The sequence below is a fragment of the Eumetopias jubatus genome, unplaced genomic scaffold (genome assembly GCF_037043125.1).
Source record: "Eumetopias jubatus isolate StellerSeaLion01/CBP00866 unplaced genomic scaffold, mEumJub1_p1.0 scaffold_5, whole genome shotgun sequence".
Classification (NCBI taxonomy): Eukaryota; Metazoa; Chordata; class Mammalia; order Carnivora; family Otariidae; genus Eumetopias; species Eumetopias jubatus.
The window spans coordinates 149155471-149179877 of NW_028274811.1; the positions used below are offsets into that span (position 1 = coordinate 149155471).

At 48.0% G+C, this 24407-nt stretch overlaps 1 protein-coding gene across 2 annotated transcripts; it reads right to left on the reverse strand.

Moving 5' to 3' along the window:
• Positions 1-3905: 3905 nt before the first annotated feature.
• SRD5A1 (steroid 5 alpha-reductase 1) lies at positions 3906-24352 on the reverse strand. 2 transcript variants are annotated; one of them, XM_028122666.1, is made up of 5 exons: positions 24014-24352; positions 14463-14629; positions 11421-11522; positions 9810-9960; positions 3906-5758 (listed from the first exon to the last, which is right to left on the reverse strand). In XM_028122666.1, exons 1-5 carry the CDS (start codon positions 24292-24294, stop codon positions 5692-5694), a joined length of 768 nt encoding a protein of 255 aa, XP_027978467.1. In that variant the 5' UTR covers positions 24295-24352; the 3' UTR covers positions 3906-5691. The 2 variants fall into 2 exon arrangements, with proteins under 2 accessions (XP_027978467.1, XP_087879665.1); XM_088023539.1 differs by lacking the exon at positions 14463-14629.
• Between the last annotated feature and the right edge of the window lie 55 nt (positions 24353-24407).

Consider the following 24407-nt stretch of genomic DNA (forward strand, 5'->3'; position numbering starts at 1 on the left):
CTTGCTTCCTTCCTTCACCAGAAAGGTAACCAGGTCTGGCAGTTCTAGTGAGTCCACTTTGTCTCACAGGTCACCGTAAAGCAAACCTCTGATCAGCCTTCGTGGAGAAAGTGTCCGAAATCATCCCCATCACAGAAGTACAGAGAATGCTTTTCTGTAACACCCACAGGTCAGACGTTGGACCTCTTAATTGATCTTGTGTCTCTTGGTTCTTGGCCTTTTGTTATATTGTCTAGGATCAACTTGATTTTACCCTCTACCTTCTCTACCACATTTTTGTTTTCTAAATTCCTAGATTCACTGTTCTTGGATCATTTTGTTTTCATTGCACCCAGTTGTTGTATGGGTATAATAAACTTATGTCTTCAAAACATTGAGGTGTAACAGACATTCAATGAACTGCATATATTTACAGTATAATTTGATGCATACAGATGGGAAACTATCACACAAACAAGATAATGAGCATCAACCCCAAATGTTTCCTCTTGCCCTTCTGTAAGCCTCCCTGCCCACCTCGCTCCCATCCACAGGCAAATACTTACCTTACACAACACAGTCTGCGCTATTTTTTGTCCTGCTTCTTTCAGTCAGCATGGTGATTCTGAGATACCGTCATTTTGTTGTTGCTGTGTATTCCTCTGTTATGGTGCAGTAGTATTCCACTGTATGGACATAACCACCAGCTGGTTAGTCATTCACCTGCTGATGGACAACTGGATTGTTTCCAGTTTTTGGCTGTTGCAAATAAAGCCGCTTCGTACATTCGCGTAAAAGTCTTTGATTAGATATATGCCTTCACTTGTCTTGGGTAATTACCTAGGAGGGAAATATTTGTATCATATAGCAAGTGCGTGTTTAACTTTTCAAGAAACTGCCAGAATGCTTTCACCATTGCACATTCCCACTAGCAATGTGTGTGAGTTTCAGAACCTCTGCCTCCTTGCCAAGCCTCTGTTGGTCATTTTCTTCAATTTTAGTTATTCTGAGAGATAGGTAGCCGTGTCTCATTGTGGTTTGACTGGTGTTTCCCTCATGACCAAAGATGGTGAGCATCTTTGCATGTGCTTATTGCCGCTTGTATGTATTCTGTGGTGAAGGGTCTGTTCAAATCTTTTGCCTGTTAAAAAGATTGTTTTAAAATTTTTATTGTTGGAATTTGGGAGTTCTTTATGTATTTGGAGGCAGAATTCGTATCGGGTGAGCAATTTGTCAATCATACCAGCAGTCCATTCCTGGACATTGCTGGGTCATATTCTGGGCCCCATGACCCTCTGTCCACGCACCTGCTAATGCCCAATCTCCCCACGTTACATTTTTTTTCTAAAACATTTCCCTTTTGCTTCTGGAGTGATGTTTCTGAAGAGGCATTTGCTTTTTATTCATGATGTAGACTTCACTAAGTATCTGGTGATCCTTGGTCATCAGTGAATATTGCTGAAAAGGCTCCAGAAAAGCTGGGTGGGGGCCTGTACCTGAGGAGACCACACCTGCCTGGGCTCTCGTAGGACACAGGCAGAAGCTAACCAGTTACTACACTGGTGGATCCCTGAGAACCAAAATGTGGGGAATGTTTTTCTCTGGGATGTCAACAGCTAGTTACTCTGCTTCTCCCCAAATAGCTAATTTTTATTTATGAAAGGACCCCCCTCCCTTGCTCCTTCCCCAACCCCGCGCCCACTGTGTTTTTCCCAGAAATGGGTGTATATATATATACATATATATAGCTTCTGGGTTTTATTGCTGTTTGTGGGGTGCAAGAATGGAGGGGGTACTATTGCGTGCTCTCAGTATAAAGTCCGGTCGGCTTTCATTCCGAGGCGCGCGTTTCACCTCTCCCTTCTGTCAGCCGTGGCATTAGGACCTGCTCCTTCCCCAGGGCACGCCGTGGGCTCTCCATCGCCACAGCCCCCTGCCCCGCCTTATCAGCCCAGCCCTGTGCCCTTCAGCTCCCTCGCAGTGAATATAGCAGGTCAGGATCAGGACGGGGAGTAAAAGCATGTGTTCAGTTCCTCATATTGAATTGGGAACTTTTAAGTGTACTTCTAAAAAACATAAAAACCATTCCTAATGTTGCCTTTTTTTTTTAAGAAAATACCTTTCTAAATCACTATAGAAAATGTAAAGAAAAAAAAGGAAGTTGCAAACAATAAAAACAGAAAACATGATAAAAAGCATCTTAGTATAGCAGTTAGTGGGAGAATTTGAGCCAACATATTCAATGGCAAAGTCTGTTTATCATGTTGTTAAAGATAACCAAACAAATGACATTTGAAGCCTTGGAAAGGCCAGGAAATGCTGGATGAATTTGTCAATAAAAGCAGCAGAATGATAATTCTTTCATGAAAGCCAGATCCCAGGGGAGCAGCTCCAGCAGGAAGATCACCTTAAATTGTTAGCAGGGATAGATAGAAAGTTTAGCAGAATGCCAGCATCAAAACACAAAGCACTGGGTGTTATATGCAACTGATGAATTATTGAACACTGCATGTGAAACTAATGATGTACTGTATGTTGCCTAATTGAATTTATGTTAAAAAAAGAAACAAAACACAAAGCAAAACCTCTTAGAAGTACAAGGAAAATTTGACACAGAAGAAAAATAAGGTTGCAGAGAATTTTAACAATATGATCAATATCCCTGAATTAACAAGCTACAGAGCAAATAGCATCAACTATAAAGAACGGCCTTGTTATTGTTATAAAAGCCTCGAGGCTGCAAAAGAAAAAGTCAAAATCCGCAAAGGAGAGACTGTTTCACAGCAAACAATCTCTACTATATCCACACGTGTGAAAAAGAACAAAAGCCTTTCCATGAAATCTCCCAAATCGTTGAAAAGAAAAAAGCATCATGTCCAATAAAAATTAATTTCCTAGAAATATTGAGATCAAAGCAAACCTAAGAAGTACAGCTGGAGACCATTTAGGATCATAATTCTAGGAAAATGTCATCAGTGTCACTTCGCAGAGAGACACACAGGCTTAAAAGCTGAAAACACACCTGCGGAGAAAGCAGCTGAATGCGGCACGCCTCCAAGGCAGCTGTGCGCACAAGGAGATCTTCCCTCAACTAGAACAGTGAAGATAAAAGCAGATATGAAGTTAGGAGATACAGGGGAAATCACCATAACAAAAATTAGTTTAGAGTAAGACAAGATAAACTGAGAATATCTGATGAAAAAAACGATCCCCCAGATCAGAGCGTCCAGGTGGGCGCGTTCTCAGGTGCTGCCCCCTCGCACCCGCGGGCTAACCCTCCTCACTTCTGATGTGTACAGAGAATCTGTGAAAATCTCAAGGGAAATACCACAGATTTTTTTTTTTAAAGCAAAGAAATGATCCCATTGGCTAAAGTAAAAAACAGACCAATAAGTGTGCAAGAAAATAAAAGAATGCTCCAAACAGTAATCTCAAAGAAAGGCATTCCTGTTAAAATCACACGCGAATCCTGACAATCACCTCTTTTATTCAGGATTGTCTTCGCGTTACTTGCTACTCTAAGAAGCAAACAACAACACAAGTGACAGCTTCAAATACCGCCACACAAGAACGTGGCATGTTTGCAAGTGACATGACTGCGAAGTGAGGGAACTGGAGAATAACCAGAGAAAATTGTAGGAATTCATAAAATCCTCCCAGCAGTATGGCAAACATCAATAGCTTTGATTTATCCCAGTTATAAATGTACTGGGGATGCATTTTCAGCCACAATGAACAAAGCATTAAACACCCAGGAATGAGATTCACACGGAGAGTGTCTGTTGCATGGCTCCGCTGAGACTCGAGAGTATGTGACACTGTGAAATTGTTAACCTTGGTGGGAAGCAGGTTTCAGGGCTCCAGATGCTGTCTGAACTTGTAGAGTGAAGACGTGTGGATAGAATGGAGTCACACTGAAGACAAAATGCCTGGATTTTATGTAATTTTATTAATCTCCTCATTGTAATTAACACAGTAACTGATGACTGTTTACTAAGTTACAGTTTTTAGGAAATGGGAGGGCAGGGAGCCAAGATAGAACAGGGATTCTTCCTATTAATCGTGCACCTGGTGCAGGCCAGCGAAACCAGTAAGGGCGCATCAAAGCCTGAGTGAACGCGAAGGTCCGGTGGCCCCGGCCGCTCACATGAAGAAGGAACATTCGCGGAAGCTTCCCAGCTCTCAGACCAGCATCCTGCTCCTGCCCAGTGCGCCTTGCCGAACACGGCGGCCTCAATCTCTCCTGACGCGCTCGGCATTTTGGGTGTTCCTGAGGCAATCCAGAATACTTAATGCTTCACGTTTTCCAGTGATTGGAAAATGGCCAGGAAAAGGGACAATGTTCATTCAATAACAAGATTTCTGTTAAAAAAAAATGTGCTGTTTCCAGTTAAAATGAAGCACAGCTGCACCGGACAAGTTTTTGGTGAATTCTGAAACCACAAGAGACTCTAAAAATCCACTCACCCTGAGAACACGGCTTCTGTGTAAAACCTTGTAAGGGACACCGACCCTGGTTGGGAAGGCCAGCCAAGAGAGGGTGCAGGAGGCCCGCCGGGCGCTCTGGACGGCCCCCGCCCCCCACCTACAGAGCAGTGTCAGTGGGCCAGAGTGAACAGTCTGCTCCTTCCTTCCCCTGCTCCTGTGGTTTCCCACTCTGTGGAGGTGGCGGCCACCCAGGCAGCGCTGTCCCAGGCCAGGAGGGGACCTCCACCGTGTGTCCATCAGAGCTTCACGGAGTGGCCCAGAGATTGAACAGCCTTCTAGTTGGAGATTGCTTTTAAATATCTGGCAATAGGCAGTAAATTTTACTACTGCCATTTATCTCCGTGGACCTCTCAAGAGCATCTAGAGTAAGGAATTCTGTTTCAAGATATTGTTTTGCAATATTGAAGGTACTTTAAAAAGAAGTACCTTCCAACATCCCAGTTCTACCCAGAAGGAAGAAAAAATCATCTTGAACCAGAGCCTACCAATGCCTCTGGCAATCAGCATAAGGAGGCTCCCCGCTGCCTTGGGGGCTCTAAGTCCTTTCAGTGGGAGACAGAGCGGTTTACCCCTTAGGAGCACACCCAGCACCCTGCCCTGCTGTGGAGTCACCTGGGGAGCCAGGCTGTAGAAAGTGCCAGATGCCTTTTGTCCGGGCCTCAGCTGGACTCCTTGCTGTGCCTCAAGGTCTCTGCCCCACAACACCCACAGTGAGAGCCCAGGCATTCCCCTGGGGCTGTGGGGGAACACCACCACACCGTGGGCGCCCCTGGCCTCTGACCCAGCAGGATGAGAGGAACCAGAGAGGCGGGCCTGCCTTTATCGGGGGAGGGAGGAACATGGCCTTTGGCCTTGGGCTGATGGCTGGAATGGGTTGTGAGGGGCAGGGGTGTGTTTCAGCCCACAGAGGCCACCAGAGATGGCTTGTCATTCTGGTCTTGTGCACACTTAGCTGTACGTAGTCAAAACAGGAGACTCCAAAAGCAGAGAAACGGTCAGCTGGAATGACCCAGAGTTCCCGATTCTTGACCCAGTATGCAGTCCAGGCGTTCAACCTGCATTCCAGTCTGATTAGTTTGCTATTAGGTAGCTTACAAATTCATAGGAAAAAATGCCTACAGCAAATCTTGAAAAAGATGAAGTAGCAGGAAAATGGCAGAGACATAATTCATTTATATAATCATGAAATGCTGCAAGTCCAAGATGAGTCCATTGACAATGGACTTAAAACAAAAATGGGATTATAATTTTTCTGAACTTTGGATAATCTTCAAATTTTTCAAGGTACCACCTGAAATAAGACAAAAAAGAAACAGTAAGAAAAGGGTATGATTTTGTCGCTTAAACGTTTAATGGATGCCGGCAAAGGGCAACACTTTTCATTGCGCAGGAATACGGAGATTTTTAGGAGTAATACTAAAAACTGTGGCATTTCAGAGATGTAGTTTGATTTTGTCTCTACGAGGAATAATTAAATATATTTGATTCTAAAGCATGATTCATAAGAAGTAGCCCATGTAATTCGCTCAGGAGGAGTGTCTCCAACGTCGTCTTCGTCTGGTGACTCCCGATGGTTTTCCTCGGACCCCAGGACAGAGCTCCGGCTCCGGCTCCGGCTCCGGCTCCGGCTCCGGGGTCTGTGGAGCGGGCACCCAGCTGCGTGCCAGGGGGCTCTCAGACAAATCTGGGAGGCGCGGGGGGGCCGGCACACGGAACAAACACACATTTTCGGTGTTGCTATACACGACACCAACGAGGCACCCCCCCTCGTTTTGGGGTAGTGGCTAGTTGGGGAGGGCGGCATCTAAGGGGATGGAGTGAACACTTAAAATAACCTGGCAAGATGGAGAAATAGCCAGAAAACAAGGAGTTTCTGTCAGCACAACAGATAAACAGACGAAACATCATGATGGGAAGTGACTATGAGCTCATATGGCGGAAATGCGTGACAGCAGCAACCTGACAGGGAGTCGGCAAAATCTGCTGGTTTCTGGCACGTTTCACACCATGGTCGGCGGACAGATTGGAACTGCAGCCCATCAGATGGCCGTGGGCGCTTCCACACGCTGTCCTGCAACCCCGGGGAAGCCACGCGCGGTCCTGCGCCCCCCGGGGAAGCCACGAGCCGCCCTGCGCCCCCCGGGGAAGCCACGCGCCGCCCTGCGCCCCCCCGGGAAGCCACGCGCGGTCCTGCGCCCCCCCGGGGAAGCCACGAGCCGCCCTGCGCCCCCCCGGGAAGCCACGCGCGGTCCTGCGCCCCCCGGGGAAGCCACGCGCCGCCCTGCGCCCCCCCGGGGAAGCCACGAGCCGCCCTGCGCCCCCCGGGGAAGCCACGCGCCGCCCTGCGCCCCCCCGGGGAAGCCCCGCGCCGCCCTGCGCCCCCCGGGGAAGCCACGCGCCGCCCTGCGCCCCCCGGGGAAGCCACGCGCTGGCAGGGAAGAGAACAGTCCGAAAACATTCCTCCTTCCCATTCCTCTTTCCCAATTCCCATTTTGCCCTAAAACCACAGCATCTGTTAGCGACTGGGCACAGCTGACCCAATGTTCCCACCTAGAGCTTAATTATCAGTATAATTCTCTATGAATTTAAATATTTCACGTCCAATTATAGAAATAAACTCAGTGTAATAAAATATTGCTTTGAGAACATCATAATAAAATACAGGGCTAGGAATAGTCCCATGGATTGTTTTCTTTTAGTTTAATTAGCTGGGTTCGCTGGAGTATTTAAAAAAAAAAAAAAAAAGGATAGCTTTTATTTTGTCCTCAGCTTGTATATCCAACATTTCTGAGCATACTTCCACTAAACTGAATTCATTCATTTTTCAGCAATTAAAATTGGTTTTGCACTGACATCAGTATAAATAGCAAATGAATGAAAAAGAATCCTTTCAACTCGTGAACTTTCTGCAAAGAATACCTTTGGTTTTTATTAACAGAGACTTTCATTTGGAGAATGAAGTTATTTATTTCTATTTCCTAGTCAAATGATAGAATTTGAATATTTCCTATTAGAAATTTGAATATTTCCTACTCAAATGTTGAGGGAGATTTTCCCATTTTCATTTGAGAAAACGTCATTACCACTGACTTGGCATGCTCTTGTTCAATCTTCCTCTGATCCAATTTCTTAAAATATCAGTATCATCTCATTTTTTCCATTATTAGAAACCAGCCAATATTTGCTTTCTACTCTCTAGTGCACCTAATGTACAAGAAGAGCATGTTCCTCCAGAGGCGGTGCCAGGGATGAGAAGGTGGTCTCGGGGGATGGGGGGACCTGGGGAGGGGGAGAGAGGGGAGGATGGACAGAGGAAGAAGACGGGGAGAGGGGGAGGAAGGGAGGAGGGGAGGAACGGGGGAGGGGGGCAGAGGGGTCAGGAACACGGGCCGGTCAGGCTGGGCCAAGATTCAGGTACTGCTATCACTGTTATTTTTCTCCGAAATGCTTTGTTCACACCCGGGAAGAGGCATTCTGCAACAGCATGAGCTCTGGGGACACGCCGGTGTGGTGTCATCTGGAAGGAGGAAACGGAGGGCTCCAGAACTCACACACCTTGTCTTTCTCTTTCCTTACGGCCCAGTGGGGTTTGGATGGCTCAAAGGCGGGTGTCTTGGTTTCCTGGGGCCTCTGCAACAAAGGACCACGTGCAGGGGGCTTCAAACAGCAGGAATTTATTCTCTCCCAGTTCTGGAGCCAGAGGTCTGACCGTGCTGCTTCCCAGGCTCTCAGGGAGGGGCCTTCTCTGCCTCTCTCAGCTTCCAGCAGCCTCGGGAGTGTGCGGCAGCGTCCCCACGTGCTCTGCGTCCATGCTTCCCACGGCCGTCCTCGTGGGTGTCTTCGTGTGGCCTTCCCGTCCCTGTGTGCGCGTCTGCAATCTCCCTCCTAATAAAGGCACCGGGACTGCTGGGTCAGGGGCCCGCTTACCCCAGCGTGACCTCACCTTAACTAACTACATCTGTGATGACCCCTACTGCCAAATAAGGTCACATTCGCGGGGTCAGTTAGGACTGCAACATATTTTGGGGGGCGTGGGGGGAGGACACAGTTCAGCCCATCGTAGCAAATTGTTTCGTTTTCTGTCCCTTTGACGCGGTAACCACTTTCCCGAGGCTTCCCTGGTGTGAGCTTTTCCTACCTCTCTCCTCCTCCGCAGCTCTGGCGTAGGGACAGGTCCTGGCTCTCAGATCCCCCACTGTCTGGAGCGTAGTGGGGCACCTCAGAACACAGAGGGCTGGAGGATGCTTCTCCTCTGATCTCAATAATCTCAGGCTTTTGGCCTAATGTCTACAAATATTAGCTGAAGAGACCTTCCACTCTGCCCATTCTCTTCAGTAGCTCTGGTAATAAACCTCTGCATCTTTAAATACATGGTGAACCTGGAAAGAACCCTAGGAATTCTGACTCTGAAAAGTCTGTATGCGTTCCACTACGCCATGACATCAGTCTGTTCTTCTGGGGGCTTCTCTCTGCCCCATTCCCGAGAGATGGCAGACGGCCTGGAGTCAGAGGAAACTCTGTGTCTGCACATGCCTCCTAGAGTGTCAGCAGAACCAGAGATCTTCATGAAATGTGTTCGAGGGGAATGAAGCCAGGGAAGGGGGGCGGTGCCCTTTCTAGCTCGGGGGCACAAGCCGGCGTGAACCGCCTGTGCCCTATTTCCATCATCGCTGTGGTCTCGGGGGACGGCCGAGTCCTCTCCCTTCTGAGAAGCCTGGACTTTGTCCCCTGAGCTTCAGTCCCTTCATGGGTCAGATTGCGAGGGCACTCCCTAGGTTCACTTCAGCTTTGAAGCCTTGGATCGGTTTTTATGAGTTTATATGGGTCCCAGAGATCACAGGCCGTTTGGGGGATGTGATAAAGGCTGTGGCCCCGGACCTTGGAAAACAATGTGATTTCAAGGGCGCGCAGAGCCCAGGAGCCCGACCGCGACCGCGGGTCTGCAGGGGTGCAGGGCGCTCACGTGCAGGAGCTGCGTGAGGGCCAAGGGGGCTTCCTCTGGGCCCGGTTACAGGTGCTCAGCCTTCCACACTGCAGACTGCATGCTCCTGGCCAGTCCCCAAGGCCCCTGCCTGACCTTTCACTTGACCATCAGCTCCAGCAGCAAACATTCAAAGGGGCTCAGAGTTGGGTGCAGCCAGTGATGATGCTGACGTGTACCTGATTCCCTAGAGCAGGTTTTCTGGACGTCTGCAGGGTTTTGGACTTGGTTAGCTAATGCCAGGTACACCCTGGGATTCGGCAATTCAAACGAATGTGAACATTTCGAGCATCAAACCTGCCAATTGTTATAAGAAGGCCAGAGCACAAATTCAACATGCTGAAAGTGTTTGCAAACTTACTGGTGATGCTGCTGGGCCCGGGTGAATAAGATGCAGAAGGTGAAGAGGGCGAAGGCCCCGCCTTGGAGGGACCAGCCGGCCAGGCTGTAGCCGCACCACTCAACCACCTCCCCGAAGTAGTTGGCTGCCGTCACGTATTCGAACAAGCCTCCTGTAAGGAAACACAGGCAAGGGGGGCGCTTCCTACACAACGGTGCCCAGTAAGACCCTGACCGAACAGACAGCTGTGGACACTTGGCATGAATTCAGCCCGGGGGACACGGCTGCTCCGGAATGGTAATCAATGAAACACACCCAACATTACTAGTTCTACCATCTCACATCACGATTTCTGGTAGTAACCACATATCTAGATCAATACCTACACTGTTCATCTGAATATAAAATGCGACAGGTTTCATGTACTTTAAAATGTCACTTGACTAGTCAATGAATCACATGGATGAAAACGAAGTAAGGACCGAGACCACAGAATAACAATTAAGGAACTAGTTTGATCAGACAGACCTATGCAGAGGCCTGGACCCAAAATAGAAAAAATAAGAATTTTCAAGGGCAGATTCATTCATTCAGTCATCCATTTTCACAGATCCCTCAAGTGCACAGGACAGGCCAGGCCCTGCTCTAGGCACTGGGAGTGCACCGTGGATAAGACCACCCGCCGCTTCCAGAACACTAATCCCCAGCGTAGCCCACGTGGAAAGCACGGAGCCCAGCACATGGTGGGGAGTGCTGCAGAGCAGGAGAGAGGGGCCCAGAAGTCAGGCTGGGGGTGCAGGGAGGTCTGGTCGTGGCCGGTGGCTGGGAAGGGGCCCTGCTGGCAGGTGAGGTTTGGGGCCGCAGTGGTTGGGGCTGGGACACTCTGGGCGCTCTGGGCACTCTGGGCAGCAAAGGCTCGGAAGCTGGAGAGCAGAGTGGCATGCTCCAAGGACCACCTTAGGGTCATAGTTTAAACGACCTGAGATGTGTAGGGTTTTTCCCGTCATTTGTGGTCTGCCGGGCTCTCCGAGGCCTGAGTTAAAGACAGGTCTCTTTGGGGATCTGGCTTTGTGCAGGCCGGATGTGTGAAGGCACCCCTTCCCTAGGACCACATGGATCCTAACTCATGGCTTGAGGTTTTCGGAGTGTCCACAGTTGGCGCACATTTGGGCTACAAAGCTGCCTGAGAACAGCTAGTGGTTATGGACTCCCACGAGTTGGGTCCTAGACTCAAGCATTTACCCAGGTTTTGCCCTCTGATGATTATGACTTCCTTTCTTGACACCACATGGATGCACTTTAAAAGATTTAAAAACAAAAACAAAAAACATTTACCCAACATTTTTAACTATTTTCAGTTGTCCACTCCTGCTATTACCAGAAATGAGGTATTGCGCACCCCCGGTAAACCATAAATTCTTCCTCATATTCTCCTTCCAAAGAGATACAACTGGTTTCCTTTTTGCTTAATAACCACTCAGTGAACCAAAATGGGCTCTTCTATCATTCTAAGAAAACAATAATCATAGTGATTGCGATCGGTAATGGTTAGTTATTGGATCCGACAAAACTGAAACAGCAAGGCATCCTGCAGAGCAATCTGGGATCAAGTCTCCCGTTTTCAGTACGTACCCCTTGGTATCTTATATCCAGTCTCCCCTGGTTTCCGGAGATTCCTCAGGATATGGTCTGAATGGATGTTTATCAGCATGCCTATTAACCACAAGCAGAAACCTGCAGAAAAGCCAATACAGAAGAGTATTATGGTCAATAAACCAGGAAATTCCCAAACCCAAGCCTGAATGAGCGGTATGACTGTAATCCGTCCTATTATCATTATGAGCAAGCCATGTTAGCCACAGTTGATAGTGAAAATCATAATAAATACCATGCTTCACTTAGAAAGATAAGTGCTGCACTCAGGTCTGCGAAAGTGGGCGGCACCACCATCTGTGGGTCGGCCCCTCAGGAAAACTGGGTGCGGGTGGCCGGGCCCTCCCCAGGGCACACAAAAGCCTGGCTAGCCGCGCAGGGGCCCCTGCAGCTGTGGCTCCTGGTAGCTCGGCCCTGGTGCTCCTCTCTTCTTTCATTAGAGCCTCATTTGCACAGGCTCACACCCATCCACAGCTTCGCCTGCGAGTCCCTTCCTGCTCATGGCCAGTTGCGCTCCTGGGTCTGCTCCTTTGCCTCAGCTCTGGAGAGAATCCCCAGCCGCTGGCTACACGTCTCCCCCTACACATCCTGTGGCATCCCACATGTTCTCTCTCCCGTTCCTAAAAGTCTTCGGAGGTTTGTCATCACCTAAAGGGAGTCTTATTAGTATCATGCAAATTAATTCCAAAAAGAAGACGGAAAATACCCAGTGTTTTATAAAAGGAATACCTTGATTTGATAAAAAGAGTTAATTTGATCATCCTGTAGTATTAGAAAACTGGGAAAGTCTGACAGTGCTGATGGGTGGCACTCGATTCAGGATCAAGGAAACGTCCAAGTGGAGTAACTCTATCATTCCTCTCTCCTCGGCCCCCCAGCGGCATGGACTCCTCTTCCAGCTACTACAGGGACAGGGGATGATGCATTCTGGCCCGCAGCAAGGGTTTCAAGCCTTCTTCCTTCTGATTTCACCACGGTAGGCAGTTTTCTTTCTAGATAGTTCCTGCCAAAGCTTGTAGTATTTTATAAGTCACTTATTAGATCCATAAATGTATAGTTGATTTGAGACCTTTTTGTGCATTGCGGTATGTCGCCTCTAGGTGATTTGGCCCCAATGTGAGGTTCCAGAAAGAATCACGTTCTCAAAATGCCATTTTTTCCTTATTTCTCTTCTAGGAGACAAGCTCCCTTTATTGTCCCGATTGGTAAGAAAACTAGTATTTGTGTTCATCTCAGCTAATTATTTAATCCTGTTTTGGGGGATCTTAAAATCTTTTAGATTAACCACTTCTGCTGCTCTGGAAAACTTTTTTTTAGGATATTATTATTACTACTTGCTTAGCTCTTCATGGCAAGTAGCATAAATGCAATTAATTATTCATGTTATTTCATATTTATTTCCGTACAAAAACTATAAACTCTATGTAATAAGCATAACAGAAAAGTAACCTAGTTTGTTTCCCTGTTGGCATTTTTTTTTTCATTTTTGATTCCTCCTGCTCACTTGTAGAGAAGTTGAGAGGTTGGTATACAATTTAGTGGTGTCTTTAATGTTAGACCAGCTTCAAAGACATGTGCAAGTGAAGTGGTCTATCAGCAGACCTACTTCTAATCACATTTAAATTCACTTTCACATTAAATTCACAAAGGACTCTTTGCTGTTGTTCGTCAAACATATCCAAACAATTCATCATAGAAATGATTTGTGGGGGGAACTCAAACGAACATGCAAAGCCTACATCCTGGAGTTAACAACCCCCTTCCCCTTGCCCCTGGCAGCCTGCTCTTGGGGCACCAGCACTGCGGTTCTGCTATTTCCTCAGTGCAGACCTTGGGCCAGGTGTTTAGGCATCGGTCTCCCTTGCTCCTGTGAAAGGTCCCTAATTTCTGTCCTCTCAGGAACTTGGGGTGGCAGAAGGCTCATGTGGGGCTCCTGGCAGAGAATGAGGCCTTCTCTGCAGGGCCCCCGCAGCCTGCTTTCTCCTCCTGCTGGCTGGGGTGAAAGAAAATCAGGTAGTCAAAAAGCGGGTAAGTCAAGAAGGTATTTGGGGGCACTGCACCAATAAAATCACTTGGGTCTGGCATCTGGTGGAGGGCTTGGCGGAGCTGCCGAGGCCCTTGGGGACCCTCTCACCCTTCCCCCACCTGGTGGCCGGGGGTGCACATACCCTGCTGCCACGGCACCCTGGTATGACACGTGAGGACATGGCCCTGGGAATAGAATTTTAATACACGGACACAGATGACCGAGAAACGTGAACATGCCTCATCAACAGCAGAGTACTCCTCCAGCGCTAGGCTCCCACGGTCACGCACTCGCACACAGAGCGATGCCCGGTGAAACGGGAGGCCACGTCAGGGCACTAACGCCAAGAGCTGTGGGACTCTCCGAAACTTAGAAGAAAACTTCCTCATCAACAAGAGCCTCAAGGTGATGTATTTTTTAACACTCTTGCATGTATTTTTGACCGCTGATGTTATATTTTCATTTTTACCCAGAACTTACAAGGCTTCAAGTAGAACTCAAAAATGATAAAAGATTTAAAAAAAAAAAAATCAGAAACTTCACACACCTAAAAGCTTATTCAAGTTAGCATAATCAGCAAACTCTGACTGCCTTGTTGGAAGGTGACCCGTCGGACTTTTTCTCATATTCCAGAAGGAACTGTGGGAGGCTTAATGATGGTCTTAGATTACACGGCCAGTTAGTGACAGAGTTCCTCAATCTTCATCTGCTGCTCACTCTGCTGGAACCTGTTGCTATTTTTAGGTCCGCTTTAGGAACAGGTATTTATGCTTTCTGTGCCAAGTTGGCCGTGGTGCTGGGCACCTGCATCATCTGCTGCTGCTGGCGCCGCCCGCCTCTCCCTCCGCATTCAGCCTCCCTACCACTAGGTCATGGACCAGCACAGACCCCCTCTCTCCCTCGAGGAGCGTGGGTTTTCTAACCAGGAACGGCGGGAGCATGAAAACCCAAGTTCTGATGAGAACAACGGAGTGCATCCCTGGGGGGACTCTTACCTACTAGAAATCGGGGATCCGTGACCCAGTCGTCGGCATACACAGCATACTGGCTCAAGTATCTGCTTTGCAAGTAGCCATTATAGATACAGAACATGAATGCCAATACAAATGTATACAAGGGCATGGGCTTTCCTCCTCGGATCAGAAATGGGAAAATCAAGGACCTTAGGAAACATGAAACAGAAACACATTTAAATAAAACACAGACCAATGATAAGAAATCTCATTTCTGCAATTCTATTTCAAGTCTTGGGTTTTTAATCTTGCTTCCTTGTCCAGAAGTCATTCTCAGTAATGCTCAGACTGATATACTCTGTTCAAAGCAGAATTTCTAAAGAATTAACCATGTTTCAATAAGGTTCACCATAGTGCACAAACTCAGGGTTCTAATTATATTGAACATGAGACAGACATATGGAGAGAAAACTAAAGGCTTCAAGAGGCTGTCAACATTTGCATTATCCTCCCTCACTCTCGTCTGAGCAACACGACGTGGGGGACACCATCACGCTATCCATCAGCACGGTGGCTGCATTGGCTGAGCATTCTCCACCCCACTCGTGGTACCTGGAGACACCCACACAGGAAACACCATGACACACGCAGGACAGAGCACGAGATGGACTCAGAGTGGGTATGCCCATCAACTCACGGTCACAGAGCTAGTGAGTGGCTAAGCTTTGGTACAAATCCAGGCAGCTCAAGGGTCACATTTTTCTATTCCACCACACTAGTGAAAGTTTAGGGAGATAAAATAGACGGACAAGAAAGTAGACCTTATGAAGAAAAGAGGACACAATATTGTACTCTGAACTTCCTCTGTAAAATCAGTATGTAATATGCTGAGAGAGGGCTGTCACTACATAGCCTAGGGACCTTAAGGGGATAGTAAGGAACAACCGTCTGCAACTTCATGCCAATAAATGTGAGCATCTGGACAACACAGACTCCTTCGATGACACGGGTGACCAAAACTGACCCCAGAAGAAATCGACAACTCAAATAGTCCTCTGTGAATGAAAGACATTGAAGTGACTTGTGAAGTTCTAGAAAAGGCGCAACTAGAGTTGGGGGAGGGGACTAGTTAGCTGCACAGAGGCCCAGGGACATATCAGGGGATGCAACTGCTCTGCATCTTATTGTGCTGATGATACGTGCTGTATGCAATCATCAAAACTGACCAAGCCACAGACTTAAAATGAGTGAATTTCATCCTATGTAAGTTATATCTTAAAATGGGAAAAACATAAAGGCTCATTATTTGTTTCTATTCCGACCATCCACTCCAGGGCGAAAACAGAACAGATTCTTAGCAGCAGTAGTAACAGCCTGATAGCATGACACTGGCTATGTGTCCTCAAGGCATTCTCTTGTAACATGCTCCCTCAGGTCCTGCGAAGGACATTCTTGCCATCAAAGGCAGCCTTCAAGGTTCTCATCTTGCTCAGGCCAGCTCCCCTGAAGCAGACATCATATGGGGTTAGGGCAAAGCACTGGTTGGATGGAAACATGCATCTGGCTATGATGTCATCAGTGAGGTTAGTTGTTTGCCTGGAAACCAGTGTCGAGAAGGACCTCAAAAAGAACAGGGGATCTCAGCCATTTCTCTCTGCATTGTGGAAGCATGGTTCACTCTTTAGCAGAGTTGGGACAGTGAGCTGGCGTCTGGGATGCAGGCCCGCTGCAAACGTCTGTACCGCAAGAGGTGGATTCTCACATAAATTTGCAATGGATATGATTTCTAAGCTCCAGATGGAGTTCCACCAGTGGTTTTTGAACATTTCAAAACCTATTTAACTGTAATTAAGGAACTGCCACCTGCCAACCAGAAGACATTCATCTACATTGTAGTGACATACTAAAGGACAAATATCAAGAGAAGAATGGAATAGAATTCCATAAATGTATTCCAAGCAATTGACATGGTAAATTACAATCAGAAACTTGTGGACTGAAATCAAAATTTGGCAGTACCAATGTATGTGAAAAGACATTTTCAAAGAGAAAATCTCGAGGTTCCTGGGTGGCTCAGGCGGTTGAGCCTCTGCCTTCAGCTCAGGTCACATGGAATTAGTCCCACATCAGGCTCCCTGCTCAGCGGGAGAGTCTGCTTCTCCTCCTCCCTCTGCCCTTCTCTCCCCCCCACTTGTGTTCTCTCTCTCAAATAAATGAAATCTTATAAAAACTTTTAGAAAAAGAGAAAATCTCATTGCCCATCAATCAGCATTAAGGGGTGAACACTTGCCATGGATGTTGATCATGGGGAATGCTAACTCTGAAGCCCAATTAAGTGAATGTTGTCCCCACCAAATAAAGAATTCTACTCTTCTTGTTATACCTGTTAGAGAAATTAAGGTATTAGATTTAGAATTTTCTCAATAGAAATCTTTGTGAAATATCTCTTTCACAACAACCCTAATTTTGTCCCTTGGTCCACAAAGCTTAAAAAAAGCACTACGGTCCTTTCCAAAAAGTTTTGACCCTTGACCTAGATGAAAACAGAGGTTACACTCTGGAAACCTCATTGTGACTTTCTTAGTGAATGCTCTTGCTCAAGGCCCCAGTACCTAGATTGCAGGCAGCCTCTTTGGTTTGGGGTCCACCTGGTCTGCGAGATGGGGTCTGTGCATCTGGGTCCTCAGTTATGCAACAGGACAGAGAGTCACAGTGATCTGCTCCAGGGTGTGCCCTGGGGGAGCCTGGAAAAGACATGCCCAGAGGACCTGGGACAAGATTCACTTCTCTCTGGTCTCATATGAACGTCAGAAGCATGGCAAGGACTGGAAACAGGGCTTCAGAAAGGTTGATGCAGATCTCTTCTGTTCCTCTCTTATCTCTACCCTTGAAGGGACAGCAACGCCCCTGACGTCCATAGGCCTGGCCATAAAATCAGAGGTCGGGAGAACAAGCTGGCTCAGGCAATGTCACTTATGCCTTCAGACCTTGAAGGGGGAGCTAACATCTCCTCACCCAGCCTCCCCTACCCCACAGGCTGAGTGCACCAATATGAACCAAGCACTCCTGGCTCTGGGGTCTTCAGCAAGCTAGATGGCCGGATGCAACGCACCTTCCAGAGGGGAGCACTCTGCTCCCTCTTGCTATCTTTGGGATTGTCTTTCTCCTTTTAGGTTATGCCCTTTGGCTTTACTTCTTTTCCTTGGAAGTCCATGCAACAGTTGTTGGAAAGGGTTTCCTTTGAATTGGGTCAATTAGGAACCAAAATGGGGCAGGGGGCCTTCTGGGCATGACTTTTATCTGAGCCTTCATCTCGACGCTAGCGGGACAAGGGCAACCCAAGGATTGCAGTGGACCCCAGGCTGCTTATCACGGTGAAGGATCTACTTCAAGACATGATGCCAGGCTCCGTGAGGAAGGTAGACATGGCCGCTGGACCCACACAGCACTTGCCCTGACCCGGTGATCGGGGGCCCAGGACATCTCAGTTCAAAAGCCTTTCTCAAGTAGTGTCTCATCTGCACTAACAAGCACCCTTCCACATAGGAACTGTGGGAAACGGGCATTACCCCTCTTTGAGAAAACATATGAAGTCGGAAGTTGAAAATCCCTTAACGTGGAAATCATCTGTAAGATAAACCGTGAAGAGCTTGCACTTAAAAGTACCTTATTTAGGTAATGTGTTATATAAATCTATGCTCTGTTCCAATAATGAGCTAAAGGACATAAAACTGTCGGGTCCCAGGGAGGTACAAAGAGCTACAAAGAGATTCTGTTTTCTACCTCATCAGATGGAGTGTGGGATTGAATCTGACACTTTGTTTTCTATCATGTTACAATATCCCATTTTCCCCCTTCTGTTCCATGTAAAGAAACAGTACTTACTTTTTCATCAAGTTGTTATTACCCATGGAAACTTGCACATCTCTGTGGTTGTGAGGCAAGCAGGACAGCGGGACACGTTTGATGAGGGGTTGAACTGAGAGCTTTCAGAACCTGAATCTCTGTGGACCTTCGATGGCCAGGCAGCATGCTGTCTCCTGCGTGGGTGAGTTTACAAGCTTGGGGAGAGTGGAAGTGTTTCTCACAGTTCCTGACACAAAGTGTCTAGTAATTCCTAATCCTACACAAAATGGTTTTTTTTTTTTTTTTTTTTTTACACTTCACAACTGTTACTATTAACCTATGTAACAAATCAGGACCTGGAGGCTCAGAGGAGCCTGGTGGTAGAGACTCAAAGTGGCAGTTCCAAGGCTATGTCCCCTTCCCACATGTTCTCCCAATAAACTGGAATAATCACATCCAGTTATTTTGCAATGAGAAACTATGTATTCATTCAACAAATGATTTGACTCTCAAAATAAAAGCAATTGGACATTGTGTCCCAGGTACAATGAAACATCCAATTTGGTGATTTGCCAGCAAATCTAACAGTAGATTTAATCATTTTTAAATGTTTAAAACTGAAAGTGGTTGTTATAATTTTAATAACTATATTACTTTTTCTCAACAATTTGACATCTTTGAAATCTACAGATCAGTTCCTGTTACTTCTCCCTTCTGAAATGCTCTTTTGCAACAAAAGGCAGATTCCTATAAAGCCACACACTTAGATAAGCTCTGTGGGCTTTTAAGGCAAGGTTACAAATGCAATGAATATTTCACTACCTGTCATTCTATACTTTTGAATAAAAGTGTTTTTTTTTTTTTTCCAAATTATTTGAATCCACAAGGCAAGGGCCAAGGGTTCAGTGTATCCTTCAGCTTCTCCAGTTCCCTGGTGTGTTTTAATATTAAACGTGCCATATGGCACATTTAAAAGTGAGGCTGGGGCCAGGTTCTTCCCCGCAGGGCCACCAGGAGAAAAGATGAATCCAGGCAGGTATGACTCTTTGAGGATCACCATCAGGGGTAACAACAGAATCGAGATCCTGCAAGCTCAGGGAACTGGCTGAGCACCGACCTTGGGGAGGGTGTTAGGAAGAGGAGGCCTTGCGGGCATGTGAAAGTCTGCATTCAGCACTCTCCCTCTGCTTCACAGTAAAGGTGGTTCCTGGGGCCTCGGTGGTAATTGGCGCCATGTGCTCAAGTGGGACTTCGTCTCATTCGCTAACTCACCGAGTGGCAAGAGAAAATTCATGAGCAAAGGCAGCCTGAGCTCAGTGACTACTGAAAAAAACCTGCTTGGCAGGAGAGGAAGCAGCAGAACAGGAGGTCCGACTGCAGTTTAGGGGCCTATCAGGAGGGCCTGTGACACATGCAGAGCTGCTCCGCACTGATGCTGGGGACCACAGGAAGCCACTGCCCACAGCTAGCGTGCACTCGTCTGCGGGGCAGCAGACGCTGCTCCACGCGCAGCAAAACCAAGGATGGTGTGAGAAGACACCCGCCGAGCCCTCCAGAACTCAGAAGCCCTGTGGTCAGCATGAGACACCTCAGGGCATACAGGATTCAGGCAAACACTATAACCATCAAGGGCTGTGGGAAGACTATGTTGTTTGTCATGGCTTACAAACGTTCCTACAAATGTCCTTCGCCACCCAAGGGGGAGCCGCCTAGGGCTCTGGGATATTCTTTCCTATAGCTACCCCCTCTTCCTGTCCAGGACGGCCTTCCCTTCTTTCTCCGACTCTTCTTCCAAAAAGATCCCATAGATTTTTCTGTCTTGCATTCCTGCACTCCTTAAGGGAGTATCCTTTTTTTATTTTTTATTTATTTACTTCAGAGAGAGAGAGAGAGAACGCAGCGGGGAGGCGCAGAGGGTGAGAGAGAAACTCAAGGGGACTGCGAGCTGAGCGCAGAGCCTGATGCAGGGCTCAACACCACAACCCTGAGCATCACGACCTGAGCTGAAACCAGAAGTTGGATGCTTAACTGACTGTGCCACCCAGGCGCACTGTGAGTGTCTTGTCTCTATATCCCCAGTAATGAGTACAGGACCAGGTATGTAAATCGATCTTCTGAAATGTGTGCAGAACGAACACATAAAGACACACAGCTTGTCCCTCCTCTGTAAGCAAACACCACCTTCCCATTGACTATGGGACACCCCCCCCCCCCCCCGCCCCCGACACTGGTCCTCACCACTACTTCAGGCAGCTAGAACTCCCCCAGGGCAGGGCCCTGCCTCACTCCCAGGTAACCTCGGAGCTCAGCAAAGAGCCCCTGCAGGCATGTCCTGGCTCTGTAAGGCACCGCGTCAGCATCTCCCTAGCATGCCCCCTGGTGTGAGTCTGTCCTGCCATCAGCCCAACTCAGGCTCGTACTAACGTAGTCCCCCATCTCCCTCAGTCCTGTGTCATCTGCAGGACCCTCGATAAATGGTAGGGCTGCACAAATGTTCACTGGGTTGGCTGGATGGTTTACAGCAAGTGCTACATGCTGTTTGATCTTCTGTTCCCTTACAAATGCTCAGTGACTGTTTAATAAATTAGCTATTTGGGTAGAATGGAAAATGTTTATCTTTTCTATTTGGAAAACGTAGATGTCCCCAAACCGCACAGGCAATATGTGCTGTCACATGTACAACTTGAAACAGAATAGCCCAGCAGGTTGAAAAGCTACACCTGACCTAGCAAATCCCCTGGAGTACGTTTCTAAAGCCACTGCTCTTGGAATCAGGGGTTCAGTCCCAACCGCCCCTTGTCCAAAAAACTTGGGTAAAACACCTGAATTCTGTGTCTCAGTGGCCTCCCTGAAATGAAGGGTCAAGTTCTGGCACTCCACAGGTGACTGTGGCCCGGCGGGCTACAATGAAACAGTGTTTTAAGTTAGAAGGCTCAGCTCAGGCTTTCAAAACTCTGCAAATTGTTCCCTTTACACAGTTCCAATGCCCCGTCTTCAGAAGGTTCTCACTGGCACTTGAGACTGGCAGCAGTGTGCGTGAACAACACGCAGGGTACATGCGTGGCTGTGCCATCTGCATGACAATATGGAATGGTCTTATTAATTGCCTATTGAGCATTTGGATTTGCCAGCACTGTGCAAGCATTTTATGGAGTTGTCTTTTTTTTTTTTTTAGATTTTATTTATTTATTTGTCAGAGAAAGAGAGAGAGGGAGCACGCACAAAGCAGGGAGAACAGCAGAGGGAGAAGCAGGCTCCCTGCTGAGAAAGGAGGCTGAGGCAGGACTCTAACCCGGGACTCTGGGATCATGACCTGAGCCAAAAGCAGACGGTTAACCAACTGAGCCACCCAGGACTCCCTGGAGTTGTTTTCATTTAAATGCATGCTAAACCCATGGGATGGCGCCATCACTGCGCCCATTCCACGGACGGGGAAACGTGCAGCACAGCAGCTTAGTAACTTAGCCCAGGTCCCTCGTATGTGGCTGGGATGACACCTAGCAGTCTGACTCCAGAGCTCACTTTTGGCCACTAGAGATACCAGAGAGACACAGGTTCTAGCACATTTATGGAGACATGTACGTGGACATGACAACTCTACTGACATTCAGATTGCAGTAAGGCTTGAACACATTACAAAAAACAACAACAAAACCCTAGCAGCGTGACAGTAATTTTGCTCACTGGAATAACCTTTTCTTAAATGTTTTTATTGTTATGTTAATCACCATACATTACATCATTAGTTTTGGATGTAGTGTTCCATGATTCATTGTTTGTGCATAACACCCAGTGCTCTACACAGAACATGCCCTCTTTAATACCCATCACCAGGCTAACCCATCCCCCCACCCCCCTCCCCTCTAGAACCCTCAGTTTGTTTTTCAGAGTCCATCCTCTCTCATGGTTGGTCTCCCCCTCCCATTCCCCCCCCTTCATTCTTCCCCTCCTGCTATCTTCTTCCTTTTCTTTTTTTCTTAACATATGTTGCATTATTTGTTTCAGAAGTACAGATCAGTGATTCAACAGTCTTGCACAATTCACAGCGCTCACCATAGCACATACCCTCCCCAATGTCTATCACCCAGCCACCCCACCCCTCCCACCCCACCCCCACTCCAGCAACCCTCAGTTTGTTTCCCGAGATTAAGAATTCCTCATATCAGGCTCACTGGAATAATCTTAAAGAGTCAGGAATACAGGACTTGGAAAACCTTTGTTGAACGTTTGTGCCTGTTTAAAGTGCCTGCATACCACAGCTGATTCTGCATTTTATTTTCTAAGATTTTATTTTAGAAAGAGAGAAAGAGCACAAGGAGCAGAGGGGAAGGAAGAGAGAGCGGCAAAGAATCTGAAGCAGACTCTGCACTGAGCAGGGAGCCCTATGCAAGGCTCAATCTCACAACCTAAGATCATGACCTGAGCCGAAACTAAGAGTCAGACACTTAACTGAGCCACCGAGGTGTCCCTGATTCTGTATTTCCAGTATCCCCAGTGCTCAAGTAGACTTTTGCCCCTCATGCTAACCCTTTCACTACTTGTCCTGGGTTATTTGCTTCTCATGGCCCAGTTCAAGTTTCATTCCAGTGAAGGCAGTCCCATGTGTCTTCTAAAATTCCTGGGATACTCAAGCACAAACCACAGAGGCGCCAAGCCCTGGGTTAATTTATAAACATAAAGATCATTAAACTGTTAATAGTTCCACATTTCAGATTATCAACTTTGAGGCATTGAGAGTTCTCACAACACAATGATTTTAAACGATCGCTATAACAAGGTGAATTTAACCAGCACTTTCTGACACCTTTTGAGATTTTGGTTATTCACGTGTATGATATTTTCTCTCCTTTCTGGATGCCCTTCAGTGGTCACAAACCAAGATCACGTTTTTTCATTAATCCTGGTTTATAGATTGGCTTGCTTTTCTTTCTTCCATCGGTCATATGGATTTTCAGTGGCCATATCACAGAGGTGCACATCATACACATTTTGAGTAGAGGCTGAATGGCCAAATGCTAAACTCAGTATTCAGCCGAGCTCAAAAGCAGATGTCACCACTGGAAAACACATTTCTGGGATACAAGGATAAATCCACAATTTTATGCCAAAGAAAAATTGCATAACGGTTTTTTTTTTTAATCAGACATTTTAGTCAGATTTTAAAAGCTTGCAGGTTCTGATACAGGGAAAGGTCTCAGGTGGTCACTGGTTGCATGCCCACTGTACTGAAGTCATTAGAAAAGGAAAATGATTTTCTAGCTGCTGTACCTATGACATTGCTGAGTGAGCTAGCCTTCACGTCCTCAGGCTTCCTCCCCTCTCCGAGGAGCTAGGTTATGCACTTAACTCTTCCATCACTATCTCTCCAGCCCTCTCTAACCCTCCCCCCACTTTCCCAGACTCTGCTAAGCTAAGGTGTCTGCACCAGGGGAGGAAGGGGAAGGTGCTAGGTACTGGGCGAGAACGGCATGGACGGAGGGAGCCAGGCGCCAGGAGAGGACACCAGGGAGGGGTCAGCAGGGCCAGGGCGCGAGGGAGGGTGTGCAGAGTGGTGCAGCTGGGAAGGTCAGGGAAAAGGAGGCTGCAAGGAGCAGGCATGCGAGCAGGGGGGAGGAAGGAAGGGACGGGGACCGGTGAGGAGAGGACCCTGGAGAGGGAGCCAGTGGTGCGAGGCGAGGGCGCCGCGGCGGGCGCAGGCAGGGTGCTGGGGGGGGGGGGGACAGGGGCGCCCGGCGGCCGGCCGTTACCGTTGCGCGTAGTGAACGAGGAACATGGCCAGGAGGATGCGGTTGGGCGCGCGGCGGAGGCGCTCCGCCGCCGTGCCGGCGCACACGCACAGCGGCACGGCCAGCGAGGGCAGCTCCTGCAGCGCCCAGGCGGCCCGCGCGGGCACCCGAAAGGCGAGGCCCGGCGACGCGTAGCGCCCGTAGGCCGAGTCCACCCGCCTGAGCACCACGGAGCCCAGGAGGCCCAGGGCGCACTGCAGGTAGGCGAGCGCGTCCAGCTGGAGCTTCTCGACCGGCTCCATGGCGGGAGAGGGTTGAGGAGCCCCATGGCCCTGCGACCACTTATAGGGCGGTGGCGGCGGGGGTGAGGGGGCGGGGGGCGCGGTTACCTGAGGCCAGCGCCCACTGCCGACGC

Coding starts and splice junctions, on each gene's coding strand:
- SRD5A1 (XM_028122666.1), bottom strand. CDS start 24,294: ATGGAGCCGGTCGAGAAGCTCCAGCTGGACGCGCTCGCCTACCTGCAG. Junction 14,630..24,013: donor CTCGTTCACTACGCGCAACG/GTAACGGCCGGC, acceptor ATGTTTCCTAAG/GTCCTTGATTTTCCCATTTC. Junction 9,961..11,420: donor TGGATATAAGATACCAAGGG/GTACGTACTGAA, acceptor GTTTCCTTACAG/GAGGCTTGTTCGAATACGTG.